The sequence below is a fragment of the Cucumis melo genome, chromosome 3, assembly GCF_025177605.1.
Source record: "Cucumis melo cultivar AY chromosome 3, USDA_Cmelo_AY_1.0, whole genome shotgun sequence".
NCBI classification, from domain to species: Eukaryota; Viridiplantae; Streptophyta; class Magnoliopsida; order Cucurbitales; family Cucurbitaceae; genus Cucumis; species Cucumis melo.
Window position 1 is genome coordinate 1,774,711 of NC_066859.1, and position 23,101 is coordinate 1,797,811.

General features: G+C 33.9%; 2 protein-coding genes and 1 long non-coding RNA gene across 7 annotated transcripts; all 3 read right to left on the reverse strand.

Moving 5' to 3' along the window:
* Positions 1 to 4,240: 4,240 nt before the first annotated feature.
* LOC103485478 (peroxidase 51-like) lies at positions 4,241 to 6,636 on the reverse strand. Its single transcript, XM_008443110.3, has 3 exons — positions 6,424 to 6,636; positions 5,637 to 5,828; positions 4,241 to 4,956 (listed from the first exon to the last, which is right to left on the reverse strand). Exons 1-3 carry the CDS (start codon positions 6,634 to 6,636, stop codon positions 4,384 to 4,386), a joined length of 978 nt encoding a protein of 325 aa, XP_008441332.1. The 3' UTR covers positions 4,241 to 4,383.
* An 862-nt stretch (positions 6,637 to 7,498) lies between these two features.
* LOC103485479 (uncharacterized) lies at positions 7,499 to 15,594 on the reverse strand. Of its 5 annotated transcripts, XR_536855.3 has the most exons (8): positions 15,530 to 15,594; positions 15,287 to 15,429; positions 14,457 to 14,683; positions 13,862 to 13,950; positions 9,845 to 9,916; positions 8,885 to 9,032; positions 8,332 to 8,407; positions 7,530 to 8,010 (listed from the first exon to the last, which is right to left on the reverse strand). It is a non-coding gene; the product is annotated as an uncharacterized LOC103485479 (long non-coding RNA). The 5 variants fall into 5 exon arrangements; XR_536853.3 differs by lacking the exon at positions 13,862 to 13,950 and having other exon boundaries at positions 7,499 to 8,010; XR_007819693.1 differs by lacking the exon at positions 15,287 to 15,429 and having other exon boundaries at positions 7,816 to 8,010.
* Positions 15,595 to 17,858: 2,264 nt separating this feature from the next.
* LOC103485480 (peroxidase 51-like) lies at positions 17,859 to 20,045 on the reverse strand. Its single transcript, XM_008443111.3, has 3 exons — positions 19,833 to 20,045; positions 19,202 to 19,393; positions 17,859 to 18,588 (listed from the first exon to the last, which is right to left on the reverse strand). The coding sequence occupies exons 1-3, from the start codon at positions 20,043 to 20,045 to the stop codon at positions 18,016 to 18,018; spliced, it is 978 nt and encodes a 325-aa protein (XP_008441333.1). The 3' UTR covers positions 17,859 to 18,015.
* Positions 20,046 to 23,101: the final 3,056 nt, after the last annotated feature.

Below are 23,101 nucleotides of genomic sequence, written 5' to 3' on the forward strand. Positions count from 1 at the left end.
TTCTGGAGCTGTGAGAAGAGCTAGAAACTGACGTTGATTCCTCTCTCATTCTGATGACATTAAGATCACCTCCTAAGATCCAAGGGAGGGAATTAAGATGTTGAAGATTATGAAGCTCTGTCCAAAAATGAATTCTTTCCCTCCTTTTGACTGGACCATAAAGACCTGTTAGCCACCAGGACAAATTGTTGTTGAACAAAAAATTTGCTGATAGGCTAAAAAGCCCTTCCTCGTGACATAAAAGGGAATGATTCTGGGCATCTCAAAGAATTAAGATCCCTCCAGAACTACCCGAAGCATTTTTAGCAACCCAATTAATGCTGTTAGAGGGCCAAAGGGACTTAATGATTCTCTTGTTTGTGATCTTAAGCCTAGTTTCAGTCAGAATCACAAAGTCAGGGGAGTATGAAATTATTGTATTTTTTATTCGGGCTCTTTTAGAAGGGGAGCCTAAACCTCTTGCATTCCAAATAAGCAATTTCATTTTACAATAGATGTCCCCAAAGCCCCTATCCCCTTTGAAGCTAACCCAGAATTCAATTGATTTATCAAAACATTTGTTGAAGTAGTTGCCCCTGAAGAGTCAGTGACCGTAGAGATTTTCAGACCATTTTCCTTCAACCAGGAAGCAAGTTGTTTTTTGAAGGCCTTTGAGTCCGGATCCTTCTCCTTTTCTTCTTTTTTCCTGTAGTAGTATTTTCTTTTATGAACATGTTTTGGTTTCCTGTAGTTGGCTTCAGAAGAAGAATTTGAATTCTCATTAACTTGCATTTTCATTTCAGGTGTCTCAGGAACCACTTCAGTGTTTGTTATATCAATAACTTCTGCATTATCAGAGCTGTGGTGGTCTTCAAATGATTTATTTGGATCCAAAACTGGCAGATCTCCCAGATCAACAGTGAGAGAGAGACCTTTTTTGGAAGCTTCCCGATCGTGCGCCACAATTTAAATTGGTTGAGTAATTGATACATCTTTCTTCTGATCGGCTTTTGAATTCGGCTGAGTGGAAGGCAATCTCTTCTTGATACTTCTCTCTCTACTTACTTTCTGTTTTTTTTCAGGGGAACTTAATGATGGAGAATGATTGGCTGGAGCAGAATCCGGATTGAAGATGTTGGTTTTATTACAGGGAGAGTTGAAGGAGACTTTCCTTTTGGATTTATCCAAATTTAATGCTGAATTGGGTTGAAGCTGAATGTCAACCTTCTGTTTTCCTTTGTCCAACACGCCATCATTTGATATCCCAGGTAATATCTCTGATTTGGATTTGTTAGCCGTTGCATGCAAATTACTATCATTAACTACCTCTTCATTTAAGAAGCTTGGCGACGTGGCAACTCTGTCAGATTTAATGATAACAGATTTTAATGCAGGTGGCTGATCCGGTGTGTTGCTTTTACGGCCGTCGGAGCTAGTGGAAAGGAAGTCCGGCGATATGGCCTCCATTCCTTCGAAGAAGAATTGCTCTGATTCAGGATTGAATTCATCAAAGGCGGCTGCAGCTTGTCTCTTGAAGGTGCCATGTAATCTGACATTCCTTTCTATTAACCATTTGCCTTCTGGGTGAGTAACTACTTGGATGGAAAATTTGTTTCCCTCATTATCAAAAATCCTTACATTTGCTGGTAAGAAGCCTGAGTAATTGTATCTAACCTTTATCCTTGCTTTTACCAGGTTTTTTGCTGATCTTGTTTCCTCAGCCACTTTAATCAAACCTCCGCAGGCTTTTCCAAGTTGTTGAAAAGTCGTCATATTCCACAAGTGTAGTGGAATTCCTCTGAAAGTTGTCCATCCTCCATAACTAGGAATAAGTTTTGGAGTGGCGTGATACGCAGAGGACCATTTTTCAAATTTTACCGAGTACTTTCCTACCGTGGTCCATCCTTTGTTCTGGCAGAGAAGGTTTGCAGGTATGTTTGAGCTAAAATGAACTAAAGCTTTTTCAGCATGGAAAGCATTATAAGTGAAAGATTCCTCTGTTTGTTTTCTCAGGTTTTGAAGGATTTTGTGCCAGTCATCATGAAAGAATCGTCTAACTATCACCACTGTATTTTCAAGAAGATCAGATGAGGGAGAGTCACAAAAACTATTACCTGATGAATGACTCGAATCGCTTGTATCATAAGAGTCACTTGAGTCACTTGTAGCTCTTCCTTCTGTGACAGCTCTTGCGTATGATCGCTTGTGGTAGTCAATGGGAGGAGAAAGACGACCGTCAGGACTGGACCTTGGCAAAAAAGTTGGTCTTGTTTTTGCTTTCACTTCTACTTTTGGGGTAATCATGGATAGGAAGGAGACCCAGCCACTTTTCTCAGGTCCTTCCGGAACTAGGATACATGATTTTCTGTTTTTTTGATCAACTCTAAAAATTTCTGCAGTACATCCTTTACTATTTCTTGTTTTCCTGATCCAGATGCATTGCTCAGAGTCACGGGTCTCAAGGAAGAATCGGTTTGTATTTGGGGTTGCGATCAAGGATTTCAGAGTACATCTTATCCAGTCCAAGTCTTTTGGGGAAACTTCAATGGAGAAAGCCTTATGAGCTCCAGTTTCTGTTAACCAATAATGAGTGTGCTTTGAATATTTGTCAAGGTGAAGGACAAATTCCTTTCTTTCAACCTTACATGATCTAGGAAGTGATTTGAAGTAGGCCATTGTTTGGGAGATTGTAGGAAAAAACCAAGGAAGGAAGGTGAAAAGCAGTGAAAAGAACTGGAGATGAAAGTGACCTTTTAACAGCAAGTAAAAGGCTGGATTTGTAGTTAATACAGTGGGTGAATTCAGGTGAATTTAGTATAATGAAAGGAGCCGCCATTTTGTGTAGCTGTTGCAAGTGACTCTGTAACTTCCGGCAAGAAGAATAACTGCTTGTTGGGGATATGGAGAGAGGAGAGAGGACAGAGCATTTTGCTCTAGTGGCGAATAAAATTGGCCAAACATTAGATAAAGTTAAAACTAATTTAGATTTGACCACACAATCGTTTAGATTTGGCTACATGATGGTAATTTTTTTTAAAGATTATTTGGTACATGATCGTTTAGATTTGGTTATACTTTGGTACACAATCGTGTGTATCAGTATCCAACGAGTTTTTTTTTCAAGATCTTTTAATATTTGTTAGATTTGATTGTAGTCAAATATAAATATGTACCAATATCCAACTATTTTTGTTCAAGATACCTTGTATAAAAATCTTTTATATTTGGTAAATGACTTTGAACAATCAAATAATAGTTTAAAAAATAAAAGAAAGATTATAAAAGGAGAGAAAAAGACCATGGAAAGGAAAAGAAAAATTGCAAAAAAGGGAAGAAAGAAAATGGAATAGAAGGACAAACCTGAAATATTTAAAAAAAATGGACGGCTTCTTTTTACTTTGTTATGCAAGCCATAAATATTTTGGTGATTTGTTATATTTATGAAAATTTTCCAATTTAATATCTAATTAGAGATGAAAAGGATGCACTAATAATAAATCAGAAGGATGCACTAATAAATCAGATGAAAACAATTGCTCTACATTATAAATATGGGAAGTGAGATAGAACCCAATAATCATGTGGTTGATAGTATAAATTTAGTCCAATTAAGTTAAAGTTCATATTGATAAGATCATTTATTTGATTGGTATTAGGACTAGAGTGAGATTTTGAACGTTTCACTATCTTTATGACTTTAATTACGATAAAATATTTATCTTTTTTTTACTAGAATCGAAAATACTCTCTAGAATGACATTGACCGTTAATCACCGATTTAGTTCTTTTAACTACATGTAATATATAGGTAGTTTGGAAACTTGAAAAGGGATATAATGATTTGTTCTTGTTCATGATAGAAATGTTCTTCATCAAAGCCGACTAAACCGAACAGAATGACAAAATCGAATAAAAAGAAATCAAATTCATCTTATTGAAGTTTTGGTTTTTAGTTCAATTTAAAACTATAGGAAAACTAGATTTTTTTTATAGTTTGAATCAAAAATCAAACCGAACCGCTTTCAACGGTTGTTTCAAAATTAACAAAATTATCAAACGTTAGATTAAACTTCTAGGTGTCAATATTTTCTTTTCTTGAACTAAATATTTATTTTTATTTCAGGACTCGAATACCTATTCCATCTCAAATTTAATTTACAATAACAAAAAAGTAACACATGTATCTTATATGCATTATAATGTCTCGTCTTTTTGCCATATGAGATTTCAACACCAATCTCATCGGCTTATTTCATTAACATTTTTTTTAAAAAAAAATCACTCATGTAATTTAAAATAAGCCTTGATATTATTTGGGGTTTGGATATAGAGAATTACAACCTCCAAGTAAATACACACATAATAGTCCAGAAATAAAAAAGATATGAACCTATGAAGCTTACATTAATTAAAGGTAGTACAATCTTTTCTAATCTCACCCACAACCCCAGTCTTAACCCCTACTCTCCCAAGTCGAACCATAGCTGCTACAAACGCTTTATTGAACCTATTACGATCATTCGCAAACCCACTCACAGTGGCTTGCGACAATGGGTCTGTATAAAGCACTTGATCCGACGTGAAAAGCCCTTTATGGTTCTGAAGATTTTGGTAATACACATTGTCCATTTTCTTTGGGCTTACAGGGTCCATGTCCACAGCGACTCTGGGGTCCACGTTTTGTGGGCATAAATCCATGAGCTTCTTGGCATAGTTTGGATCCAGAGAAGGGTCCACTTTGGAAGTGGCTGAGAAGTTGTAGAGACGGTTTGCGAAACGATTGCAGTGTGAGAACCCAACCGTGTGGGCTCCTGATAATGCGATCATGTCGGTTTGGGTTAAGTTGTTTTTGGCGAACATTGTGTTTAGTTGGCTTAGGTTGAAATTTGGTCCTGGTAAGTTTCCGGCTACCAATGAGGCTTTTGAGATTAGCCCATCTCGTCGTCCTAATTCCACTGCAAAATATGGTCCTCCTGCCTATATGGATCGGTCAAAATTACACGAGAAATTAGTACATATTCAAAAATAATTTGGAAAGGGTTAAAATACACCCTTTCTTTAACCACACTCTCAATTTCACATGCATGGGTAAAGCTTCCCAATCCAAACTAAAGTGGCCTAAAATCATCTTGAGCCCAACTAATGTGGCTATTACACTATTTATATTACTTATAGCAACTTTTACGCTTATTTAATTTGATGTTTACAGTTTTCTTTTAAAATATGGAGGAATTAAACTTCTACCTTCGTAGGTTTAATAATTCACAAAATATTAATTTTTGAAAGTGATTCAAGTATTTTGTGGTGTTTGGCACAAAGATTTGGGAGAGTACGTAGAAGTTGAGGCACTGTTTGAGAGTCTATGTACAGGTTCATAGGTGGAGGGATGTGAAGCAACAGATTTTTGGTCTTCTGGTGCATGCAAGTGTTAGTTGGCAAAAAGACATCACTTTTAAACCTTATTAATTCTTTACTTTGTTGGCCCTTTAAACAAAAAGATAAATCTAAGAGTTCACAATTACATTTTTTTTCACTAAACAATCTCCTTTCACATCACTCAAAACACATGCCATTATAATCAAACTAGTGACCACATTCAATTTTGGTATACTCTTTTGAATAATTTTGTGTAAATAGTTGAGTTTAGGAAAGCTAACCAAAACCACAACATCCCTTGCAGCAATGGTCAAAATATCTGCACACGATACTTTTCCAGGACATTGAGCTTCCACAGCTTGCTTCGCCTTAACCACAGTATCAAATCCATCTCCTGCCAACGACAAGTTGTCCTCCGAATCTTTTTCAGCATCACCACTGGGGGATGCTATCATAACCGAAGCATCACATCCCTACAACTTTACAACAACCCACAATTAGCCACCCAATTGCTATATGAAATTTTAATCTACTATATATTTATTTGATTACTGCCATTTTAGGGTTTAGGAATATATCAGTAGTTAATTAGATCCAGATTATCAGAAAACATATAAATAAATAAAATAAAAAGTTAGATCCAACTATCAAAGTCGGTCAATGAAAATCATATCACTAATAGGAATATATTAACGATAGAAATAGATTTTGTTATATTTAGACACTTCTTTAAAATGGTGCTATATATACACTTAATTATTAGTCATAATAGTGGTACCACGTTGTAATTATCCTAAATTTAATTTGATACACCCAATTCAAAATTCTAAAACAATATTGTACACTAGTATTGTATGTTAGTTAAATCATCAACACGTTCATTTCGTTGAAGGAACGCATACTATAAAAGTTAGATGGGCTAAGTTTATAAACTAACCTCATAATTGTTTGAATATAGAAAACACGTTCATTTCGTTGAAGGAATGCATACTATAAAAGTTAGATGGGCTAAGTTTATAAACTAACCTCATAATTGTTTGAATATAGAAAGCAAATCCTATAAGTTACCTGAACAAAGCAGTCATGGAAGAAAAGCCTAAGAGTTGCTGGAATGGTAACGAATGTTTGGCTGATCTTTAAGCTGACAGCCTGGCGAACAATTTGTTCAACATTTGGGCACGACGAATTGTAGAAGTTGAAGGAGAGCTGCGCCTGGGCGACAGCAATGAGCATGCAAACCAGAGCCAAAGACAACACCACTCGGATTGCCATGGCTCCCATTAATATAAAATGTGAAGCTTCCCCCAGTTTTTGTAGGTTTAAATAATAGGAGACAATGGAAGAGGAGAGCTAGAGACAGATAATTAAGAAACTTAGTGGGTTAGTTCCTCCCATGTTTAAATGATTGTCCCCATTAGTTTTTAAATTTAGTTGACTTCATTAAAGCCAGTGGTTTCAATTTTTTTAAAAAAAAATCATAATTGTGAATTTAATTGGGACAAAGTTTGTGCGTAAACTAAACAAAAAAATTTGCAATGGGAGGTGTGGACCATGAGTTCAGCGTCTCAAGAAATTAATGCACGATAGGGAGGTGATGGAACTAAAAAATACTCTTGAGAACTCGTAATTTCGAATTAAAGAACTTGAAGAAAGGAAAAGAAATATGTTTGAAAAACAAAGTGGAGGAACAAAGAAAAACATTCGAGATTCATGGCTAACAAATGAAAGAAATAAACAAAAAAATGATTGAAGAAATGACACGACTTAAGGTACGTATTTTACTATTGTATGGTAATTATGGTTATTCTGCAGTTATGGTAGCTTTAGTTAAACTAGCTTTTGAATTTTGATTATTGATTCTAGCTATCCTTAACCAATTAAACCTAGTTTTTGCATTCTGATGATTGATTATGTGTAAAGTTTGTATATTGAATTTTTATTGTTGTTACATTTGTAGAAAGAGCGAAAGTTGAGAGGTTGGGTTGTTATGGGGTGTAGTTTGATCATGCAGGGAGTTTTTTTTTTTTTTTTTGGGGGGGGGGGGGGGGGGGGGGGGGGGGGGGGGTTAGACATCACTTTCACTACAAGAAATATCAATTACGACAATATCAAAAAATGCTATCGTTAATTTTCAATAGCGTTTTCGAAATGCTATCGTAGCCGATGTTATTGAAAGTCCATGACTTTTCATAACGTTTTTACATCGATATGCAAAACGTTGTAATATGTCACCACCGATAGCAAAAATATGATGCTATAAATGGTTTTTATAACGTGAAAAAAAAACACTATAGAAACATTTTGATAGCTTTTTTTTATTGCGTTGAAAAATCGCTATAAAAATATTTCAATAGCGTTTTCAATAACATTGGAAAAATGCTATAAAAGACTTTATAGCGTTTTTTATTGTGTTTGAAAAGCATTATCAAAACGTTTCAATAGCTATTTTAATGACCTTGAAAAAATTGTTTCTGAAAATTGGATAGCGTTTTTTATTGCGTTAGAAAAGCGCTATCAAAATGTTTCAATAGCGTTTTTAATAACATTGGGCTTTGTACAATTGTTCTATTAGAATAGATAAATCGTAACAAAATGTTATTTGTTGTGTCTTGATGATGACATTCTTGGACTTCATACAATTGTTCTTTTGTCAACCTACAAAAAAAGAATTAAGAACAAAAACTTAATGAATAATTAAGTTTATACATCGGTAACTACCAATGTTTCTAAAAAAATCATAATAGACATCACTAACACATACCAACAGTTTTTGTTATTCTAACAAAACGACCATGAGTTAAGAGAAAAAGATCGGATCATAAATGGAACTATACAGACATATAGAAATTATAGACTTTTTTTTTCTTCTGATATACAAAACAAACAAAAGCATATACTGATGAACCTAATTTAAAAAAAAAAAAAAACAAATAATCCCCCCTACAAACATATATTATCTTTGAGAAGGAGACTTACCTTAGTTAAAACCACAAGCCAATTGTCACAGTGGGCTCATCAGGATTGACTCTAGCCATTCGCATATTGTCAAGATCTGCTAAAATAAAGATTGCAAGTAAATAATACTACTATCAAACTTGGAGATTGATTACTATTGCAGTCAAAAGTAAAAGCTTCTGCCTCTTAACCAAATTATAACTGCCTCTTAACCAAATTATAATGGGAAGGCTAGAGCGATACCTTCCTCAAGAATATATAAACAATTTTGGCAACTAAGTTCTTAAGTAGAAAGTCTATTGAAAAGAAGCTAGACTTTCAAAAACAAAGTCGAACATCCTCTAAGAATGAAGGGAGAAACCATAAAAGGATTTGACATTACCACACTAGTCTAGAATTAAATTCTCCCTTCCCTTCTCTTTCCTTCCCAGCCATGGAAAGAATTTTTTTGGGGAGAACAGTAGATATATGCAATGGCGATGAAATTTCAGCAACGAAAAGTATATTGAACAAAAAACAATGGCAATGCTAAAAGGAAAACAACTTATTCAAGAAAAAGAATTGCATTTCTCACATGTACAGCGTTTTCCACGTCATGAGATCCTCCACATACATCAAGCAAAATGGACCAACTAATGTGATTGGGCGTAAGTCTTAACACTTTTCATCTCCTCCATCAAAGCTTTAGCATGGTAGTAATCAGTACCACAATACTGCAATGCCTATAATAGAGAGGTGACAAGTATAGTAAATACCATATTGCATGACATGGGAACCATATGCATATTGGTCACTTAGCATCCTTTTTTTTCACCCGAAGAAACCAACAGTTTAAATCACATCAAACGAGCATAAAGGGAGCTTTTTTTATTTCGATAAGCATACAATAAAATGTCCTTTAAACTTGGTACAATTAGTTAAGACAAGACCATTTAATGCATAATTAATATGTTGAGTCATTATCAGAACTTCATGGATCATTCTACAAATTCATTATTACATTCATGATGTGGCGAGTAAACTTAATATGTCTCGATTTTAGCTATACACATGATAAAAATTCCTAATATAGAAATGTTTTGCTCCATGCACATGCACTACTACAAAAGTTGGATTACTTGACGTTGGATGTCTGAACAACCAACCGTCAGAGTTTCTAGAAGTTGGATGTTTGAAAACAAATTTCTAATATAAAATAATTGAATGGAAGAAGCAAAACAAGAGAAGTGTCTCTTTAATATGCATGTAAACTGGCAATACAATATAACAGAAGATTCATTAATTAAGCAGAAAAGGAAACTACCGTGATGTTTAACATCTTGCAAAGCTTTCTTTTAACACAGCAGACAATATCAATGTATATGCCATCAAATCATTTGTATGCTTCTGCTGGTGTTGATGATTAATTTAAATAGATTATTTCAGAAAAAGGCAGAAACAAAAAGTATAGTTGTGAATATAATTAAATTTGGGTAGGACATTTTGTTGTAATTCTAATTTGTTATGGAAATCTAAAGACTCAAAGCTAACTTACATGTATGCCTACTAGTTGCAACTGTAGCAATCCTTGATAAAGCCCCACAAGGATCGAAAAAAACCTCAAGACCTAGAAACATAAAACAAGTGGTATTAGAACTGAAACATTGCATAATACCAATTGAATAAGTATAAATTATGCCCAATGTATCAGTCCTAACTTACATCTTCTTCTTGATATCAACAAAAAAAATAGAGATGTAAGGTAAAGAAAAAGATTGACGTAAAAACTTTTGCTAATTCTATAACAAATTGATTGTACAAGCACACCTTGTTTGAGTTCATAACTTTTACAGTATAACTATAATCTTCAGATCGTTTTTTTCATTTTCTATATATAGCAATAAACAAATAATATGACACACGAACTAGAAGACAACAAAAATACTTATTATCTCTATCTCAAATACATGCATAAACCAATAGATACAGATAACAAGACAGACAATAATATAGAAAATTGTAAGCAATGTAGGAAAAAAATGTGAGAATGTCGATCAATAGGGAATTGTTGTGCCATGACGAACCACTGACCTGAAAGCAATTTCACCGACCGTGGTGCTAATAGTGATGTCGGTTGCTCCCCAAGGTTAACACAGCTTTCCAGTTCAAATGTGCACTCGTCGAAACATGGAATGGAAGCAAAACCATATGAAATGCTCAAAACTTTTAGGGAATATAGAGTGGAGAAAGGAGAAGAGAAAAGAGAGTTGAAATGAATGATTTCTATACGTTGAAACAAAAGGAATTGCCTCGAATTTATAGAGAACTGAGGATGGCAGGATGTGGCTGAGAGCGATCGTTGGAAAAGCAAGGCCGAGAATGATCGTCGAAACAACATGGCTGGGAGTGATCATCGCAACTATAAGATCGAGACAACGCACGTACGTTGAACGATAGAACCAAGTGGTAACGACTATGTAAGAGTGCTACACGTGTCCACACTTGGCATTGAATGAAAGGGATAAAAAGGTAAATTTACCAAAAGTATAGGCAATAAAAATTACATCCTTTTTCGAGCAAGTGCGGTTACCCGAGCCCGCCCGTCCGATCGGACGGATGGCGATGATAGCGCGTGTGGTGACAAGGTTATACTATCACCACCAGGATAGTTTGAAATCCCTTTGATTGCTTAGGTGTATATACCCATTTACCACTTCAAAAATTAGCAAAGTGGGACAATTTATCTTAACTTTGCTAGTTGGGCCAAAGCCCACATGTCATTTCTAACAATCCCCCATAAATGACTGTACCAGTAAAGTTACTAGGTAAGTGAAAGAGAATGAGATTTCACTAAATTTGTTCTAAGCATCGATGGGACATTAAGCTTAGACATCAATATCCAAAAATTTGAATTGATGCGTGGTGAAGTAAGGCAACAACCTTGTTAGAGAGAGTGAATTGTATACTTGAACTTCCTATAACACTGGTTGAGACCCTTACGACACGTTTTATCCCTAGTTAGATTTTGTTTTTGCAATATAGATTTGTGCCTTTAGGTTCATGACATAGAATGAACCTCGGGTCATCGTGAGAGCTCTAGAAAGGGACATTTAAACTCTTTCCACCTTCACTATCACGTTACATGCTCCATCAAGTTTGCCAAACTAAACCACTCTAAAAGAGCTATGGAGACTTCATTATTATCAATACCAACTTTGGACCACTCAAAGGTTTTTGTATCATCCATTAAGTCCATTTAAGGATTTTCCATACAACGGGCTATAGACCATCAAGTCTATCGCAACACCACCCAATAAGGGGCTATGGACCATCAAGTCTATCACAATAGACCACCTAATACCAAGTGTTATAGATCTTCAAAGGGCTTAAGGCCAATGTTCACTAAGGAATTTGGAACCACTTTCCTTGTTAGTCCTTTGGTTAAAGGATCAGCCAGGTTCTTCTTAAATCGAACAAACTCTAAGGAAATAGTTACTTCCTTTTGCAGTTGTTTCATAGCTGCATTCCTAAGACGTATATGTCTTCTTTTGCCATTATAGACATTGTTCTTAATAATATCGATGGCAACCTATGAATCATAGTGTGTAGACATAGGTACAGATTCCCCCCACAATGGTACATCTCCTAGTAGGCTTTTGATCCACTCAGCCTCTTATCCCGCCAACTCTAATGCTATAAACTCAGATTCTATAGTGGATCTAGCTATACAAGTTTGTTTTGCATACTTCCAAGAATTGCTCCACCCCCGAGCAAAAATATATACCCACTAGTAGAGTTAACTTTATCATTGTCTGTAACCTAATTTACATCACAATATCCTTCTAATACGGCAGGAAATTTGTTAAAGTTCAAACAGTAATTTATCATCCCTTTAAGATATCTCAATAGATGGCGTAAAGCATCTCAATGGTTTCAATCAGGATTGTGTGTATACCTACTCAATCTACCGACAGCATATGCAATATCAGGTTTAGTGTAGTTCATTAAATACATAACACTACTTATGATCTTTGCATATTCAGGTTGAGACATACTATCTTCTTTATTCTTCTTAAGATGTTTACTAGCATCATATGGAGTTCTTACTGAAAAAACATCAAAGGAATCAAATTTCTTTAGTATTTTCTCTACGTAGTGCGATTGACACGAGGACAAACCATTTTTATTTTTTCTTATTTTAACACCAAGAATTATGTTTGTTTCTCTTAGGTCTTTCATTTAAAGTGTGATGAAAGGAACAACTTGGTATATTTATCAACTCCATATTTGTTCCAAAGATTAACATGTCATCAACATATAAACATATTAATATGCAATCAGCTCCAAACAACTTTGAATAACACATGTATCTGAGAAATTTACTTTAAATCCATTGTTTATCAAAGTATTATTAATTTTTTTATACCACTGTTTAGGAGCTTACTTAAGACTATAGAGAGAGTTTTTAAGTTTACACACTTTATTTTCTTGGTCAGGAATTTTGAACCCTTCTGGTTGTGTCATATAAATTTCTTCTTCTAAATAACCATTTAAAAAGGCAGTTTTAAGGTCCATCTGTTAAATAAGAAGGCTATGTATGGCAGCTAGTGCAATCAAGGTCCTAATTGTGATTATCTTAATTACAGGGGAATATGTGTCAAAGTAGTCAATACATTGCTTTTGAGTATACCCTACCACCACTAATCTAGCCTTGTATCTTTCTATTGATCCATTTGATTTTGTTTTTCTTTTGAATATCCACTTACACTTAATTGGCTTATCCCATGAAAAGGTCTACTAAGTCCCATGTTTGATTCATGGTCAGTGAATCTAGTTCACTCTTAATAACCTTTTTTCACATACTTGACTCTACAGAGTTTAGGGCCTCTTGATAAGTTGTAGGTTCCCCAATTAAAAACAAATTCGTGAAGTTACAATCAATTTCATCACGTCTTTCTACTATAAAGGTGCTTAAGAAATCTGGACCAAAACTTTTCTCTGTTCTCTTTCCTTTACTTCTCTTAAGTTCTAATTCACATTCTACGTTCGAAGTATTAACAGTTTCAGAAACAGGTGTTTCAATAACAACTTAGGAGTTTTTAGGATCATGCATACTTCTAGATATAATAGCACAGGGGTTTTCAGGTTTACTTTGCAGTTTTTAAGTGTCAAGTATAATTATACTTAACAGGTAAAAAGTGTAAGTATATAAGATTTTTTAACATTTTTTATGCGTCAAGTAATTTGGTGTCAAGAATAACGGGGTTTGTGTACTCTTGACACGCTTTGCATTTTTTTTCAAATGAAAAATTATATATTTTAAAATATCCATATAATTTATCATGCACCTATTTTGAAGTCCAACAACATTAAAATACACATTAATTGAACAATTGAAATCAACTCAAACTTTCCATCAAAGAAATTACATATATCTATCAATGAATCACACATATATAAGTTGTCTTCCACCTATATCTAGTACTATCAACAAAATATAAACAAAACTAGTTCACCTATATCCAATATCAACAAAGCTTGTCTATCTAACCCTAAAGAACTTAGCTATTACCATAATCACATGTGGCCACCCAAAAAATCAGCAAGCTTCGTACACAGTTCATCCAACTCGAGTTGACTGTATGAGGTCCTTGTATTAATCTATTATATGAAACTCAAAATATTGAAGTTAATACAATCATTCCTAGCCAAGGGTGTCATCGAACAACATAACACATAAGAACCCAATAACAAAGTGAAGAACACGAAGGTCTAAAGAGGAAGTGACAATATGGTTGTGATGTTGATGTATTAAGTTTTGTTGAACTAAAATTGTCCAAAGCATGATTTAAACTTTAATGTAGCACCAAAAGTTGAATCACTAAGTTGTCATTAAATAACATAAAGATAGTCTTTTGACAGATGAAATATGGCCCTTCATCATAATTTCATATCAAAAGCTTAATATCAATTTAATTAACCTATGCAATACACTCTAAGAAAAAAAAATCAAACTTCAACATATATTAGAAGCACTTTCTTAGATCAAACAAAGACAATAAAGCAATGTTAAAATGAAAACTAGAACACACCCATTGAATTTTCTTTTTAAGAAATAAGGAAATGTAAAAAATAAGCTATGGAAACAAAGGAAACATAGAACTCACCAGGCGATATAGTCCACAACCTCTGCCAGTTGAAACGGTGTCTTCTCTACAAACAAGGAACTTAACACGAAAAATATGTAAGCTGCAGTGCTCATTGTCTTACCTAGCTTACGTGTCTTCTCTACAAGAACACCGAGATACCGAGTAACTCTATCTAGTTTTGCATTCGATTATTCTTGCAGTTCACTTGCTTCTTGTTTCAACTCCAAGTAATCTTCTTTAGCTAGCTGTTAAATAAATTAAACAACAAAGTTTTAAACGAGTAAATGAGATGGGCTAATACAGAGGCCCATATATCACCTGAAATGGCTCCAAAATCAAAAACAATATACGTAAAAAAACCACAGGAACAGGAAAGCTATGTCTAGAGACCCATATAAGGAATCAATAATAAATTCAAGATCTTGAGAAAGCTTTGAATCTACCACACGCTTATGAAATGGGTCCAACGCATAGAAAATTCAAGTTTTGTACAGACAACTTGAATACGAAGGGTGGAACTCCTCCTTGGCTTTTAGTAAAGAAATCATATAAAAAATATTTAACTCCTATGCTTTTTTTTATTTTTAGTAAAGAAATGATAAACCATATTGTTATGTGCAAGCATATATAACATCCTGGAGGTCAACATCTCATCCCGCTCATAATTTAAAGTGTTACATATATTACAGAAGTTTTTTTTTATGTGAAATCCAGAATTCTCAAGCAATTAAACAAAATCAAAATTGGAAATCATAAATAAATAAATAAAAATAGGTAATAAGTAATATATCATTGGTCACAGCCAAGAATGAAGAGATTAAAGAGAGGGAAAGAAAACGAATGGTTACCCAGAGCTTGAGATATGGTTTCAGTTTGATTAGTTACCCATTCCCCTATTTCATGAAGCTTTTTCATGAATGACCCAAATATTTTCCCGTAAAACTCATAAAAAAACATGTCAAATGCAGCCTTCTTATCTTCTTTCAAATCCCTAAGAATAAAAAATTTGCAATTATACACCATAGGTAATATACCCTCCCTTAAGTTAACATCAACATCTCTCCTAATTTCAGAACAAGAAAATCAAGTACCTTGATGTTGATCCATTGAAAACCTGGTCGGCCATCCAGAAATTGAGAAAGGAGTGCAGAACAAGGTGTAGTAATTGAGTTTTCTATGAATAGGAATCTCGATTGGTGCAGAAGTGTTTTGATGCTCTATGAGCAGGTTATACTATCACCACCAACATAGTTTGAAATCCCCTTTGATTGCTTAGGTGTATATACCCATTTACCACTTCAAGAATTAGCAATGTGGGACAATTTCTCTTAACTGTGCTAGTTGGGCCAAAGCCCACATGTCATTTCTAACAAGCAAAACCAAATACTTTATACCTATGCGTAACGGCAAACAACCTTCATCTGCACAAAAAGCTAATATCATGGATCCTCTTAGCTTGGTCTTTTTCTTCATTGGCAATCTAATTGAAAGCATAACCAATTCACCCCAGTTTCCTTCACTAAAAAATGTTAATATGAGCTACTTGGAAGATTTTATCGAATACCACCCAAAATAAATCACTCTACCATTCCTATTTTCAATACCAAGAGAAGAAATTCCCACATTATTTCACAATAATTTATAAAAACATAACACAATAAATTTCAAAACATCAAGCTACAAGTTTCTAGTAAAATTTACTTTATCAACCCTCAGATTCTATTTCCAACAACAATCTATTTCTAATTGCAATTACTAAAATAGATGGATCTATATGAAAACGAATAAAGCAACTTAGAAAGAAAAAAAATTGAGATAGATTGGGAGGGAAAAATTACAATTTCATAAAGGGATTCAACGGAATGAGATCCGACAAGATCGCTCTTCACGCCTTGAAGTTTAAATCGATGGAAGAATGGTGATGAATGGTGAGATTTTCATATGAAACTTTCGGTTCAAGCTAACGAGCGACGTACGAGTAGTGGACAAAGGCATTGAGAAGGAATTTTCTATTATAGAGAAAAGGAAGACACCCGCAGCTTCATGAAAATCAAAAAAGACATCAGGAAGGAAGAGAAAAAGAAGAAGAGAAAAAAAAGAAGAAAAGAAAGGTAAAGTTAGAAAAATAGAAGCTTAAAGAAGGTTACCCGTTTGGTGTGATGAACCGATGACTAGTTCGGCGAGCAAGGAGTGCAGCGAGTTGGTGGCGACGTTAGATGGTAGCGGCGTTCAGGGAGGTATCTGCGAGAATAAGGAAATTGAAGGAGGGGTCTGTGAGAAGAGGGAAATTGGTGGAAGTCTGAAAAAAATGAAAAAGAGGCATTTGGGGCTAGGAAGGGTAACACGCAAAAGTGAGTTTATGTGTAAGAAGTTTGTATATTGAGTTTTTATTGTTGGTTACATTTGTAAAAAAAGTGAGAGTTGAGAGGTTGGGTAGTTATGGGGTGTAGTTTGATAATGGAGTATAGTTTGAGGGGTGGCTTAAACGCACTTTGAATGTCTCAATGTCATTGTTACCTTGAGTGGGTCACCCCGAAGTTAGTGTTTGTGTAAGGAGTTTGTATTCTCCTGTTGTTACATTTGTACAAAGAGTCAAAGTTGTTACATTGGGTTCTTATGAGATAAGTTGACCTTGGAGTGAGTTTTATGAGTTATTATTTAATGGCAGGTTGATCATGGATAAGTTTGATTATTGTTAGTGAAAAGTTTTGGTTTTTTGCATCCATTTTGGTTTATTTGAATTTTAAACAATGTATTTTGCTTTCATGTGATTGTTGATGTGGACTTGTTTTCGAAGATGATGTCTGGCGATGAGAGATGATGTATTTTTCTCTTTTTTATGTATTTATTTCAAACGAACATTGTAAGACTCTTTTCAATTTTAAATGAAATATGTTCTAATTTTGTAAGTTAAACTTTGGTATTTCAATTTAGTTATTAATTTTGTAAGCATCTTGTTTGAAAATTTATTGAATTTAAATCAAATCGAAACTCAAAAAAGTACCACAAATTACAAAAGAAATTAAGATAATAGTTGAAAAAAAAACATCTCCAAACGCACAAAAAGTGTCGAGAGTTGTTACTCACGTCTGACGCATCTAGTAGGCGTTAGGATAGAATATTCCCAACACTTTTGAAGAGGCGTCCAGAGTTAGGCACTCCCGACGTTGTCCTCAAGCGCGTCGGGAGTTCTTTACTCCTGATGCACTTTATTAGTGCGTCGGAGTACCTAACTCCAGACTCTACTTCATGCTTGTGTCGAAAAATTCGCTCCTAGCACATTTGGTGGCTAACCCGTCTCCCGACAAGTCTTTATGTGTCAGGAGATCCTTTTCCAACATCGTTTAATGTATATCCCGACGATTTGATGCGTCGAGAGAGCCACAATTTTTTGTAGTGTCATCATCTAATTTCATAAACATTTTTCTAGAAAATCACTCATATAATTAAAATAAGCCTTCTTTGACATTATATGAGGGTTGGTTTGGATATAGAGAATTACAACCTCCAAGTAAATAGACATGTAATAATTCAGAAATTAAAAAAAAAAAACAGATATAAACATATGAAACATATATTAATTAAAGGTAGTACAATCTTTTCTAATCTCACCCACAGCCCCAGTCTTAACCCCCACTCTCCCAAGTCGAACCATAGCCTCTGCAAACGCTTTATTGAACCCACTACCATTATTCGCAAACCCACTCACAGTGGCTTGCGACAATGGGTCCATAAAAAGCACTTGATCTGACGTGAAAAGACCCTTATGGTTCACAAGATTTTGGTAATACACATTGTCCATTTTCCTTGGAGTTACTGGGTCCATGTTCACAGCGATTCTAGGGTCTACATTTTGTGGGCATGCATCCATGAGTTGCTTGGCATAGTTTGGATCCAGAGAAGGGTCCACTTTGGAAGTGGCTGAGAAGTTGTAGAGACGGTTCGCGAAACGGCTGCAGTGTGAGAACCCAACCGTGTGGGCTCCTGATAATGCAATCATGTCGGTTTGGGTTAGGTTGTTTTTGGCGAACATTGTGTTTAGTTGACTTAGGTTGAAGTTTGGTCCTGGTAAGTTTCCGACTACCAATGAGGCTTTTGAGATTAGCCCATCTCGTCGTCCTAATTCCACTGCAAAATTTGGCCCTCCCGCCTATAATATAAGTCGAATTACACAAGAAATTAGTACAAAGTGATTTGAAAATGGTCAAAGTAGACCTTTTTTTAATCACTCTCAATTTCACATGACTATAGCTTTCCAATCCAACCGAAGTGGCCCAAAATCATCTCGAGCCCAACTAATGTGGCTATTACGCTATTTTTTTGTGCTTTTAGCAAGTTTTATGCTTATTTATCAATTTCATGTTTACAATTTAAAAAAAAAACGTGAAATAGAGGAATTAAACTTCTAACTTTATAGGGTAAATAATACACCCAATATTAATTTGTTAAAGTGATTTCAAGAATTTTGTGAGAGTAAAAGTTGGGGCATTGTTTGAGAGTGTACGTATAGGTTTGTAGGGTGGAGGGATTTGAAGTAAGGATTTTTTGGTCGGGTGCATGCAAGTGCTAGTTGGCAAAAATACATCACTTTTAACCTTATTAATTCTTTACTTTGTTGGCCCTTTAAACAAAAAAAAATGATCGAAAGTTTACAACTACACTTTTTTGCCCTAAACAATCTCCTATCACAACATTCATAACACATGCCATTATAATCAAATTATCAAATTCTAGTAGACTCTTTTGAGTTTAGAAAAGCTAACCAAAACCACGACATCCCTTGCAGCAATGGCCAAAATATCTGCACACGATACTTTTCCAGGACATTGAGCTTCCACAGCCTGCTTCGCCTTAACCACAGTATCAAATCCATCTCCTGCCAACGACAAGTTGTCCTCTGAATCTTTTTCAGCGTCACCACTTGCGGACGCTATCATAACCGAAGCATCACATCCCTACAACTTTACAACAACCCACAATTAGCCATCCAATATGAGATTTTAATCTACTATATATTTATTTGATCACCTACCAGTTTGGGGTTTAGGAATATATTAGGTAGTTAGATCCAAATTATCAGTAAACACATAAAAAAAAAAAACAAAAAATAGATCCAACTATGGAAGTATAGAAATAGATTTTGTTATATTTATCACACTTCTGAGTGATATACACTCTATTATTAGTTTTATAAATTGGTACACAGTCTAATTAAATCCTAAAATTAAATGTTGATACATCCAATTACACAATATTTTAAAATTTAGAAACAATGCATACATTAAAAGTTATGAACATGTTCATTTCTCCCAAGCAACGCATACTTTAAATGGATTAAGTTTATAAATTAACCTCATAATTGTTTGCATACAGAAAGCAAATCCTATAAATTACCTGAACAAAGCAGTCATGGAAGAAAAGCCTAAGAGTTCCTGGAATGGTAACGAATGTTTGGTTAATCTTTAAGCTGACAGCTTGGCGAACGATTTGTTCGACATTTGGGCACGACGAATTGTAGAAGTTGAAGGAGAGCTGCGCCTGGGCGACACCAATGAGCATGCAAACGAGAGCCAAAGACAACACCACTCGCATTGCCATGGCTCCCATTAATATAAGATGTGAAGCTTCCCCCAGTTTTTGTTGGTTTAAATAGAGACAATGGAAGAGGAGAGCAAGAGAGACAGATAATTAAGAAACTTAGTGGGCTATTTCCTCCCATGTTAAATGATTGTCCCCATTAGTTTTTTTATTTAGTTGACTTCATTAAGCCAGTGATTTTAACTTTTTTTAAAACCATAATTGAGAATTTAATTGGGACAAAGTTTGTGCTTAATTCTTTTTTTTTTTTTTTATCGAAAAAAAGGTTTTGCATGGGTAGTGGACCATTGATGCTATATATATATTAAGAAAATGGCCTTTGATAGTTAAGTATATATGTTTGTATCTGGTCTTTGTTATACGTAATTAACACATGTGATATAAAGATAATATACCCTTTTAGTTTCAAATGTTGTGGGAGATGACCTTAAAAACACTTATAGAACTTGGTTTAGGGTTTTAAGTCATGTAATCAAGTCTATCTAAGCATTCAAGAAGATTGTTCTCCTGCTCAAGAGTCGCGATACATTTAAGTTAGGATATATGACTTGATACTCTTTATGTTTGGGATAATGATCCCCTCTAGATATCTTCATGATTTTGTATGAAAATAGATATATATATATATTATTGTTCTATTTTGAGTATAATTCTCTCTAGGTTTGCTAAATTTTGGCTTTACCTAAAAAGTGCCTAAATATTGTTGGAGATACTCATTAATCGTCCCTCTAATCAATATGAGTCTTTGATTGTATTTCCAACAATGACATACACATTGAAACATATAATAAATAAAGAAACATGCATCGTCTTATTATTGCTAATTAATAACATATAGATAACCTAACATATATACCAAATTCAAACTAATATAATGTAACTTAGATATAATTAATTTAGACATGTTTAAGTGCAAGGAAAACGCTACCCAATGATAATGAAACTAATAGGTACATATGAGAGGATCCAACTCGTTTAAACAATATTAAATAAACTCAATTCTTGACACATTCATGCATCAACATCTCGAATATTTTTGCAAATGAGCTGAGATTTATTTATTTGGGTTCAACATTTCATGCTTCAACATTTATTTATTGTTTTAGTTTCAAATATTTTCATATTACCAAATAGAGTTAATAGAAATCAAGGAAGAAACTATAAAATGATGAGGGTCCAAAATGATAGTTGGGATTAGATTGTTCACTTCTAAAAGTCTAGGCGTGAATTTAAAACAAGTCTTCAACCTCAAATGCTAGGAAGGTAATTTTTTCTACAACTTTAGAATAAAATAAGATAAAGAATCTTTTAAAAATAAGATTGTTTTTTTTCGTTTATTTTCATAATAAAGTCAATTTAAATACTTTTAATTTTTTCTTAATCAATTCAATTGGCAATATAATATAGGACTTAGATGTATCATCTTAATTATGCCAATAAATTAAAACAAAAAAATTAAGAAAGAAATTATCGAAATAAACATTAAAAAAAACTTTTAATTTGTTTGTCCCACTAAAACATAATAGAACTATTATTAATAGAATCTAAAATTTTATTATATTTTTATTTATTACGTTATCTTTGGAAATGTCTCTATTATAAATTATATAATTAATCTATCTTATTCAAAAGTCCTTGCATATGTTCATCAGATGAAAAAAGAGTTGGCCTAAATAATAAAATCATCGATTTCATTAACTGATAAAATTAATTCCATTTGAGATATTGATTGTATTCTTATTTAGATTTCCATAAATTACTTAAATCCAGACACACTCCTACTTTTCTTTACCCATATGATCTATTAATTACCAAATGTTTTAGAAAAAGATATCATGTTAGATTCATGTTTATATGAAAAAACAAGGTGAGATAATCAAATAACCTTCAGTTAATCTACATGTTAATAACTAATGTAATAGCTAGAGGGACAACAAAAGAGAATAACACAAGAAACTTTGGTAACACAATTCGGCCAATGATACTTACGTTTAAGGAGCTACGCACAATCGTGATGAATAAATTTATTAAGATTCACTTTTAGTCAAAATACATATATAGAAACAGCATATGAACTTTGTTCTACTATATAGATATATTTAACATGCTCAATAGCTTTGACTTCATGCTCCCCTTCAATGCGCATGAGTAATCATTCTCGATGGTGTCTGACTTCAGGCTCCCCCTAAGTGCATGAGTGAATCTTTCAGACGATATCTTACTGAAGTTTCTGCTGTGATCACTCAAATCGCTTCTTTGTCCTTTTTATTACTCATCATATAAATCAACTTAGATCAACATCCAAAACCTTTAGTCATAAGATTGCACTACCTTTTCGTACGTGCAGCTTCTACGATTGATTCGTACCTACAGCTTCGGCAATCAGACAATCGTTATTTCGTCGACCTTCAACAATGTATCCTTTTTACGTTTTTTCGTCAGTCACCCTTTTTTTATAACCGTCTTTATATATATATACGACTTATATATTTATTTCCTATTTTGACAAAAATATCTTGCAAGATTCCTAAAATAAAATAGAATCTTTTTATTTTTTGATTATCTTATATTTAGAAAAAAAAATCTCATATTTTCTTTTAAACAAAATCTTCAACATTTTCATAATATAGAATTTTGTGCATATAATCGTAATGAAATTTCATCAGTGTAGTGGGCCTTCCAAATGAGGCAGTTTTTTTTTTATTATTATTATGTTCCTTGGACACTTTGGCGTCAATGTCTTCTTCTTACTACCTAGGTCCATTAGTAGTAGTAATAATAATAAAATTGTGATAGATTCATAATTAAATTGCTATAACAATATCTACGGTGATAACAATATCAACCCACGAATTCCATGTAATTTCAAAATGCAATTGGATTGATCACATTTTGGTGCGCAATCAAACTAGATTTGTTAGAAACATATTCTGTTGTAGGCACACATTCCATCACCATTATAAAACACAAATAAACAAAAAAAAACATAATAAAATCATGAAATTCACCTTTTAGATTTCTATGAATATATTATGTTTTTGTGAGATAAAGACGGTCATAAATTA

Coding starts and splice junctions, on each gene's coding strand:
- LOC103485480 (XM_008443111.3), bottom strand. CDS start 20,045: ATGGGAGCCATGGCAATGCGAGTGGTGTTGTCTTTGGCTCTCGTTTGC. Junction 19,394..19,832: donor TCCATGACTGCTTTGTTCAG/GTAATTTATAGG, acceptor GTAAAGTTGTAG/GGATGTGATGCTTCGGTTAT. Junction 18,589..19,201: donor CAAGGGATGTCGTGGTTTTG/GTTAGCTTTTCT, acceptor CTTATATTATAG/GCGGGAGGGCCAAATTTTGC.
- LOC103485478 (XM_008443110.3), bottom strand. CDS start 6,636: ATGGGAGCCATGGCAATCCGAGTGGTGTTGTCTTTGGCTCTGGTTTGC. Junction 5,829..6,423: donor TCCATGACTGCTTTGTTCAG/GTAACTTATAGG, acceptor GTAAAGTTGTAG/GGATGTGATGCTTCGGTTAT. Junction 4,957..5,636: donor CAAGGGATGTTGTGGTTTTG/GTTAGCTTTCCT, acceptor CGATCCATATAG/GCAGGAGGACCATATTTTGC.